A 10,275-nucleotide genomic window follows, 5' to 3' on the forward strand; every position below is an offset into this window, starting at 1 on the left:
CGTGCATCACCATCATCACATCTTCAGGCCTGAAACAGTGCCCTGGCACAGCATATGCACACAACAGTGCTGGGTAAATGAATGAATGAGTGAATACACTTCTCTGGTTGCTTTAAATGCTTCATAGTTAAGTTTCCAAAGGAAACCACAAGTAACTCAATGTGGAGGCAGGATGGGCACATGAAAGGAAGTCACAGGAGCTAAGACTGAAAATACTGGCTGGGCTCTGCTGCTGCTAAGTCGCTTCAGTCATGTCCGACTCTGTGCAACCCCATAGACGGCAGCCCACCAGGCTCTGCCATCCCTGGGATTCTCCAGGCAAGAACACTGGAGTGGGTTGCCATTTCCTCCTCCAATGCATGAAAGTGAAAAGTGAAACTGAAGTCGTTCAGTCGTGCCTGACTCCTAGCGACCCCATGGCAGTCTAAAAAAAATCTAGCTGGACTTCCTTGGTGGTGCAGTAGATAAGAATTTGCCTGCCAACCCGGGGACATGAGTTCGATCCCTGGTCAGGGAAGATCTTGCATGCTGTGGAGCAGCTAAGCCCATATGCCACAACTATTGAGTCTGTGCTCTAGAGCCTGGAAGCTGCAACTGCTGATGCCCACATGCCCTAGAGCCCATGCTCTGCAACAGAAGAAACTACCACGATGAGAAGCCTCCACACTGCACCTAGAGAGAAGCCTGCACAGCAACGAAGACCTAGCACAGCCAAAACTAAATACATTATTTCTTTTAAATAAATAAACTATATAGAACTAAAAAGATAAAAGTTTTTTTAAACCTTTAATAAAAAAAGAAATACAATCTAGCTAACAAATATCACGATGTAGAGGGAGAAAGGTGACAGAGTACAGGCGGTATGCTAAATTCCTTATCTTTTATAAGGGAACTCAATATACCCTGTTGTTGATATTCATAAATCAAAAATATAAATGTATTTTTTTTTTACTATATAAAGCTATAACATTTAATATCTAAAAGAATTAAGAATGGAAACTGGACCTTGTTTGCTACTGGGAAATGAGATTAGGAGAGATGTTACTTTTCATTTTTGCACCTTAGTCTATGGCCACACAATGCTAAATGCACCCAATCTAGTAATTTTATGCACCTTGGTATCATTTGAAATAAAATTAATGTGCATTCACTACTTCTGTGATTAAGTTTTAAAAGATCAAGTGAGCCAGGCCACGCAGGGCCTTAAATGCCAAGCAAACCGTTCTTTAGCTACAGACGCTCATGTTACTTGGTAGGTCGGCGTCTTGCGCAGGCTCACAGCAAGCAGCAAAAGGCTTTAGGACAGCCCTTCCTCACAGGGAGGGGGACCGAAGACGGCAGGATGGGTACAGAGGCAGAGGTCACTGATTGGAGTCAGGGCAAATAAAAACATCTCGTGAGCTTTCTTGTCTCTCATCTCCAGGACCTCTCATTTGCCAGTTCCCCTCCGGCAGGAAATCGCAGGGCCTTTCGGCATCTTGCTGAGCCTCCCTCGGCCACCAGGCTTCTCTCCTGCTCCTGCAGGCAGCCACACATCAGAGGGTGAAAAGCATTGTCTGCCGTGTGTCAATCCCAGCAAAGCTATTTCTTTTCTACTCACTACCTCCAGCAAGAAGAATGGCGTCAAGGTAAGAATTTGCTCAAGAACTATCTCCAATCAAAGGCAGATTTGTCTCCTCTTGAGTCCACACTCTCATGAGTTCATGTTGGGGTAGGGCAGGCAGGGGGCACAGGCATCCATCAGCAACAGTCAGGAGACAGGAAGCTCCCAGTGGAAGCTTTGGCTGCTGGTAGCTTGAACTGTGGGAGAGCCCAACAGGGTCAAGCAGGTTCTTCCTGCTTCTGTTCCACTTCCCTATACGCTGGTCTTCTCTCCAAACATTCAAATCTGTTTATGAAGAGAACTATTTTGTGAATTCTAATTTAGGGAGGGAGGTGGCACGTGGGCATTGAAAAGTTAAATTGCGGCTGATAACCTCAGGCATCACTGATTTGCTTGCTGCTGCTGCTGCTGCTAAGTCAGTTTAGTCGTGTCCGACTCTGCGAGCCCAGAGACGGCAGCCCACCAGGCTCCCCCGTCCCTGGGATTCTCCAGGCAAGAACACTGGAGTAGGTTGCCATTTCCTTCTCCAGTGCATGAAAGTGAAAAGTGAAAGTGAAGTTGCTCAGTTCTGTCTGACTCCTAGTGACCCCATGGACCGCAGCCTACCAGGCTCCTCTGCCCATGGGATTTGCCAGGCAAGAGTACTGGAGTGGGTGCCATTGCCTTCTCCGGATTTGCTTGCTAGTCAATGTTATTTTATTTTGTTTGTTTTGTTTCTTGTATCCTGGTATCTGGCCTTATCCCAGCAGAAAATACAGGGCATAATCTATGATGGTAATTTAGGAGAATTTAACACAAGTGGGCACAGCTAAGGGATATTTCTAAAGGACGCTGAACCCCACCCCCCACCCCCAACCAAGACCAAGTCTTCATAGGGAGCTGTTACTATTGCTGGGCCTGATGGGGAAAAGGAAGAAGCTACCAGAACCCAGGGGGCTCTGGCTGGAGCTGTAGTTGTCACTGTGGTTTTAGGAAAGGGCCACCAGACAGGGGCTATGTCCTCAAGTAGCATAACACTGCCAACTTCCATCTCACAGCCTGGCGGGGAGGCAGCCAGGGAGCTCAAAACCCCAATCACTCTCTTCTGCCTCCTCACTCTCCAGCCTCCTGTCAGCATGGCCCTTTCACTGGAAGCAAACGGGAGGCAGAGAGAGGGAGGCCATCAGCTAGGCACTGATACATCTCCTCCCGGAATGCAGAGATGGGTACAGAGGAAGGAAGGGGGACGATGGCCAAGGGTGAAAACCTGTCTCTCCCAAGGCCTCCTCACGGTCCCGGGACTGGGTCAGTTTCTCATTGTATCTCCTCAGTTTGTTTCTTTGACTGTTGGCTTGCACCTCTATTTAGTGTCACTTCTTTGGAATAATCTCTCACCATCATCAGAGATCGGCTTCCCGGGTGGTGCTCCCTATCTGTCAGTAAGGAATTCACCTGCCAGTGCAGGAGACACAAGAGACACGGGTTCGATCCCTGGGTCAGGAAGGAGGGCACAGCAACCCACTCCAGTATTCTTGCCTGGAAAATTCCATGGACAGAGGAGCCTGGCAGGTTACAGTCCATGGGGTCACAAACAGTCAGACACGACTGAAGTGACTTAGCATGCACATATCATCAGAAATGCCTTGAGAATGTATTCATTGGGTTTTTATTTTGAGGTAGGGGTACACAGGCACTTATAAGTATTGAGTTGGCCAAAACATTCGTTCAGGTTTTCCATACCATCTTATGGAAAAACTCTAATGAACCTTTTGGCCAACCCAGTATTTTCAGTTTGCAATTTCGGTTTCTCTAGAGAAAAATCCATAATAAGAGTGACTTAACCTGTGTCCACCACAGAGAGCTAGGCACTGGGCACACACCAATGCATGGAGAAAAGCATTGTCTGTCCTTACAAAGCTCACACATGGGGCCCTTTCTAGCTCAAGAGGCCTCCTGACCCACTCACACCTGTCATAGCAAGAGCTCTTCATGACCCTAAATCATGATCTCCTTTCTTCCTAGGGGGTGCATTCCTCTTAGTCACAACGATGGCCCCCACAGCATGACTTCCTGGCCCTAGAAGGTTATTTCAGTCCCAGACAGAAGGAACGCTGAGCTCAGAGTCCTTTGGTCACCCTCACATAATTTGTCCATACTTTTCTCCTCCTGCCTCTCTGCGGACATGACATGGCCTGGGAGGCTGACTGGAGGGGACATTCTCATGTCATTAGAGGGTCGTGTTGCAGTAGAGAGAGCCCAGGCAATAGAGTCAGAGAGTTGCTGTTGTTGTTCAGTCGCTAAGTTGTGTCCGACTCTTTCCGACCCCATGGACTGCAGCACATCAGGCTTCCCTGCCCTTCGCTATCTCCCTGAGTTTGCTCAAACTCATGTCCATTGAGTTGGTGATTGCTAACTAGCCAGCTCATCCTCTGCCACCCCTTTGTCTTTTTGCCTTCAGCCTTCCCCAGCATCAGGGTCTTTCCAGTGAGGCAGTTCTTCGCATCCGGGGGCCAAAGTATTGGAGTTTCAGCTTCAACATCAGTCCTTCCAGTGAATATACAGCGTTGATTTCCTTTAGGATTGACTGGTTTGATCTCCTTGCTGTCTGAGAGACTCTCAAGAGTCTTCTCCAACACCACAGTTCAAAAGCATCAATTTTTTGGCACTCAGCCTTCTTTATGGTCCAACTCTCACATCCATATGTGACTACTGGAAAGACCATAGCTTTGAGTATATGGACCTCTGTCAGCAAATTGATGTCTCTGTTTTTTAATATGATGTCTAGGTTGGTCATAGCTTTTTTCCAAGGAGCAAATGTCTTTTAGTTTCCTGGCTGAAGTCACCATCTGCAGTGATTTTGGAGCCCAAGAAAAGAAAAATCTGTCACTGCTTCCACTTTTTCCCCTTCTGTTTGCCATGAAGTGATAGGGCCAGATGCTATTATCTTAGTTTTTTGAATGCTGAGTTTTAAGTCAGCTTTTTCACTCTCCTTCTTTACCCTCATCAAGAGGTTCTTTAGTTCCTCTTCACTTTCTGCCATTAGAGTGGTATCATTTGCATATTTGAGGTTGTTGATATTTCTCCTGACAATCTTGATTCCAGCTTGTGCTTCATCCAGCCCAGCGTTTCACATGATGTACTTTGCTTAAGTTAAATAAGCAAGGTGACAATATACAGCTCTGTTGTACTCCTTTCTCAATTTTAAACCAATCACCTGTTCCATGTCTGGTTCTAACTATTGCTTCTTGACCTGCATACAGGTTTCTCAGGAGGCAGGTAAGGTGGTCTGGTATTCCCATCGCTAAGAATTTTCCACAGTTTGTTGTGATCCACACAGTCAAAGGCTTTCATGTAATCAACGAAGCACAAGTAGATGTTTTTCTCAAATTCCCTTGCTTTCTCTATGATCCAGCGAATGTTGGTAATGGTCTCTGGTTCCTCTGTATTTTCTAAACCTTGTACATCTGGAAGTTCTCGGTTGTGTACTGTGGAAGCCTAGCTTGAAGGATTTTAAGCATAACCTTACTAGCATGTGAAATGAGCACAATTGTGCGGTAGTTTGAGCATTCTTTGGCACTGTCCTTCTTTGGGATTGGAATGAAAACTGACCTTTTCCAGTCCTGTGGCCACTGCTGAGTTTTCCAAATTTGCTGGCATATTAAGTGCAGCACTTTAACAGCATCATCTTTTAGGATTTGAAATAGCTCAGCTGGAATTCCATCACCTCCACTAGCTTTGTTCATAGTAATGCTTCCTGAGCTCCACTTGACTTCACACTCCAGGATGTCTGGCTCTAGGTGACTGACCACACCAGCATGGTTATCTGGGTCATTAAGCTGTTTTTTGTACAGTTCTTTTGTGTATTCCTGCCATGTCTTCTTAGTCTCTTCTGCTTCTGTTAGGTCCTTACTGTTTCTGTTCTTTATCATGCCCATCACTGCATGAAATGTTCCCTTGATGTCTCTAATTTTCTTGAAGAGATCTGTAATCTTTTCCATTCTATTGTTTTTCTCTATTTCTTTGAATTTTTCATTTAAGGCCTCCTTTCTATTCTCTGGAATTCTGCATTCAGTTGGGTATATCTCTCCCTTTCTCTCTTGCCTTTCACTTCTCTCCTTTCCTCAGATACTTGTAAGGCCTCCTCAGACAACCATTCTGCCTTCTTGCATTTCTTTTTCTTTGGGATGGTTTTGGTCACTGATTCCTGTTCAGTTCAGTTCAGTCGCTCAGTTGTGTCCGACTCTTCGCGACCCCATGAATCGCAGCACACCAGGCCTCCCTGTCCATCACCAACTCCCGGAGTTCACTCAGACTCATGTCCATTGAGTCAGTGATGCCATCCAGCCATCTCATCCTCTGTCATCCCCTTCTCCTCCTGCCCCCAATCCCTCCCAGCATCAGAGTCTTTTCTAATAAGTTAACTCTTCGCATGAGGTGGCCAGAGTACTGGAGTTTCAGCTTTAGCATCATTCCTTCCAAAGAAATCCCAGGGCTGATCTCCTTCAGAATGGACTGGTTGGATCTCCTTGCAGGCCAAGGGACTCTCAAGAGTCTTCTCCAACACCACAATTCAAAAGCATCAATTCTTCGGCGCTCAGCTTTCTTCACAGTCCAACTCTCACATCCATACATGACCACAGGAAAAACCATAGCCTTGACTAGATGGACCTTTGTTGGCAAAGTAATGTCTCTGATTTTTAATATGCTATCTAGGTTGGTCATAACTTTCCTTCCAAGGAGTAAGCGTCTTTTAATTTCATGGCTGCAGTCACCATCTGCAGTGATTTTGGAGCCCAGACAAATAAAGTCTGACACTGTTTCCACTGTTTCCCCGTCTATTTCCCATGAAGTGATGGGACCAGATGCCATGATCTTCGTTTTCTGAATGTTGAGTCTTAAGCCAACTTTTTCACTCTCCACTTTCACTTTCATCAAGAGGCTTTTGAGTTCCTCTTCACTTTCTGCCATAAGGGTGGTGTCATCTGCATATCTGAGGTTATTGATGTTTCTCCCGGCAATCTTGATTCCAGCTTCCGCTTCTTCCAGCCCAGCGTTTCTTATGATGTACTCTGCATAGAACTTAAATAAGCAGGGTGACAATATACAGCCTTGACGTACTCCTTTTCCTATTTGGAACCAGTCTGTTGTTTCATGTCCAGTTCTAACTGTTGCTTCCTGACCTGCATACAAATTTCTCAAGAGGCAGGTCAGGTGGTCTGATAGTCCCATCTCTTTCAGAATTTTCCACAGTTTATTGTGATCCACACAGTCAAAGGCTTTGGCATAGTCAATAAAGCAGAAATAGATGTTTTTCTGGAACTCTCTTGCTTTTTCCATGATCCAGCAGATGTTGGCAATTTGGTCTCTGGCTCCTCTGCCTTTTCTAAAACCAGCTTGAACATCAGGAAGTTCACGGTTCACGTATTGCTGAAGCCTGGCTTGGAGAATTTTGAGCATTACTTTACTAGCATGTGAGATGAGTGCAATTTGTGCGGTAGTTTGAGCATTCTTTGGCATTGCTTTTCTTTGGGATTGGAATGAAAACTGACCTTTTCCAGTCCTATGGCCACTGCTGAGTTTTCCAGATGTGCTGGCATATTGAGTGCAGCACTTGCACAGCATCATCTGTCAGGATTTGAAATAGCTCAGCTGGAATTCCATCACCTCCACTAGCTTTGTTTGTAGTGATGCTTCCTAAGGCCCACTTGACTTCACATTCCAGAATGTCTGGCTTTAGGTGAGTGATCACACCATCGTGATTATCTGGGTCATGAAGCTTTTTTTGTACAGTTCTTCTGTGTATTCTTGCCACCTCTTCTTAATATCTTCTGCTTCTGTTAGGTCCATACCATTTCTGTCCTTTATCCAGCCCATCTTTGCATGAAATGTTCCCTTGGTATCTCTAATTTTCTTAAAGAGATCTCTGGTCTTTCCCATTCTGTTGTTTTCCTCTATTTCTTTGCACTGATCCCTGTACACTGTTACAAACCTCCGTCCATAGTTCTTCACACACTTTATCAGATCTGATCCCTTGAATCTGTTCATGACCTCCACTGTATAATCATAAGAGATTTGATTTAGGTCATACCTGAATGGTCTAGTGGTTTGCCTTACTTTCTTTAGCTTAAGCCTGAATTTTGCAATGAAGAGCTCATGATCTAAGCCATAGTCAGCTCCAGGTATTGTTTCTGAGTCAGAACTGGGTTTAAATATTCCAGGTCTCCAGGGCTCTGTGGACTGCAGTAAGTATCTGAATCTCTGCAAGCCTCCAGTTCCCTCCTCTGTGACACAGGGACAGTAACTCCCACCTAGCAGGGTGGCTGTGAGAATGGATGATCACACGGCAGGTGCTTTCACATCTTTGTGTTCCCAGGAACACCAGCGGAGGGTTTCTGAGCTTGGATCCAACCATCACAGCCTGGGAGACAGAATTCACACTTATGAATCACACTGGTGAGGACCATCCTCAAACTTTCAGCACGGTGACCATGACCCTGTTCGTCCTGACGGCCATCATTGCCCTGGGAGGACTGGCAGGAAACGCGGTTGTGCTCTGGCTCCTGGGCTTTCACTTGCGCAGGAATGCCTTCACCGTCTACATCCTCAACCTGGCGGCAGCCGACTTCCTGTGCCTCTGCTGCCAAGTTATAGATTCCCTGGAGGCCCTCATCGCCTGCTGCAGCGCCAGCTCCATCCCCAGCTTTTTCACCTCTGTGATGACCTTCGCCTACCTGGCGGGCCTGAGCTTGCTCAGCGCCATTAGCACCGAGCGCTGTGTGTCTGTCCTGTGCCCCGTCTGGTACCGCTGCCACCGCCCCACACACTTATCAGCCATCGTGTGCACCGTGCTCTGGGCCCTGGCCCTGCTGCTGAGTATCCTGGAGGGGAAATACTGTGGCTTCCTCTTAACGGATTTTAGCCATCTTTGGTGTCAGGTGTTTGATTTCATCGCTGCCGGGTGGATGATGTTCTTATTTGGGCTCCTTGCTGGGTCCAGCCTGGCCCTGCTGCTCAGGATCCTGTTTAAGTCCCAGTACATACAGCTGACCAGGCTCTATGTGACCGTTGGGCTCACAGTGCTGGCCTTCCTGCTCTGTGGCCTGCCCTACGGCATCCTCTGGTTCCTCTTAATCTGGATTCAGGATGATTTGTTTGCCATCCCCTGTCACAACTGCCTGGTTGTCTTTGGTTTGTCCTGCATCAACAGCTCCATCAATCCCATCATTTACTTCTTCGTGGGCTCCTTCAGGCAAAGGCAAACAAAGAAGCGAGGGCGGCAGACCCTCAAGGTGGTGCTCCAGCGGGCCTTGGAGGACATATCAGAAGTGGGTGAAAGCGAAGGCTCCCTTCCTCAGGCAACCCTGGAGCTGAGAAACAGTCTGGTGTCCTGATTCAGAGTCTCTGCCTTGGTCAGACACACTATGGCTTTGAGCGACAACTTTCTCTCTATTACTTCGGGAGGATCTCTTAGGTTCTCTCAGCCTCTGGACCCACGCTGACTGTAAAACGGTTTAACAAATCATCTGGGTGGTGAGGATTAAGGGAGACGGTGCCTGTCACCCAAGCACTGCGTGCAGTGTCTTCCAGACTGTCTTACCCAGGGGTCTTCACCCCACCCCACGGGAGCTTCGCCAGCTCTGGGTTCCAGGACTGTTTCCACTTATGAAGAATCCCACCTTCATCAGAAGTTGAACGCAGTGCACGAAAGGTCTTAAATTTCTTTGGTCACTGCACTTGGTAGGGATTAAATATGACATTTTTGACCAGTTTCTTACAATCTGTTACTTTCTTACAATCAGTTTTTATACAATGAAAAGAATTCAATTTCCATCCAGCCCCAAAGAGTAGTCTTTGATTTTGCCAGGCCTCAGAATGACTCCCAAACTGAATAAATGTTTAATGAATAAATGACTTAATGAATGAAAAAAAATGATGAATTTTTAAGTCCAGCCTGTGCTAAATCTCCATTTACCAGATTTGAATCCCATCTTTAAGTTTGTTGCTTTCACCATTTTCAACTTTTTCAAGCATGAAGTTTTATAACCAGATAAATCAATAATAAAGCATATCTGAGGTTTGAGGTGGGTCATCTTCCTGTGGTTTCCTTCTACTTACCATCCAGCAGAATCCGACACGCACACCTTCTCACTCCTATTCCTTCATCTTTGCCCTGGAGCTCACTAATCCTTCCTGCACGTTTCCAATGTGTCTTAACTAGACTCTGTTCTCCGAGAACAGGATCTGTGTCAGATTTACCTCCTATTTCAAAGAGCTCACAGCACTGATTTTAGGAATCTAGTTACACACAAAATATTTTTGTTACCTGTTCTATAAAAATAAACTATTAAGCTTCAACATTGCATCTTTCAATAATTATTAACTGAAGTATAATTAAGACAGAGTGATTGCACAGATCATTAGTGGATACAGTTCAATGAGTTTGGCAATAATACACACCCATGTGATTGACATAGATACACTTCAATATATATAAAGTAGATAACTAATAAGTATAGGGAACTCAATACTCTGCAATGATCTATATGGGAAAAGAATCTAAAAAAGAGGGGCTATACACACATGCATAACTGATTCACTTTTCTGTACAGCAGGAACTAACACAATATTGTAAATCAACTATACTCCAATAAAAAAAATTTTAATAAATAAATATGCACCAGGTAACAAAAAGC

General features: G+C 45.6%; 1 protein-coding gene across 1 annotated transcript; it reads left to right on the forward strand.

Moving 5' to 3' along the window:
• The first annotated feature begins 1,432 nt into the window (after window positions 1-1,432).
• On the forward strand, window positions 1,433-9,340 carry MRGPRX2 (MAS related GPR family member X2). Its single transcript, XM_070365140.1, has 2 exons — window positions 1,433-1,628; window positions 7,956-9,340. Exons 1-2 carry the CDS (start codon window positions 1,618-1,620, stop codon window positions 8,971-8,973), a joined length of 1,029 nt encoding a protein of 342 aa, XP_070221241.1. The 5' UTR covers window positions 1,433-1,617; the 3' UTR covers window positions 8,974-9,340.
• Window positions 9,341-10,275: the final 935 nt, after the last annotated feature.

This window comes from Bos mutus, chromosome 29, assembly GCF_027580195.1.
Source record: "Bos mutus isolate GX-2022 chromosome 29, NWIPB_WYAK_1.1, whole genome shotgun sequence".
Classification (NCBI taxonomy): Eukaryota; Metazoa; Chordata; class Mammalia; order Artiodactyla; family Bovidae; genus Bos; species Bos mutus.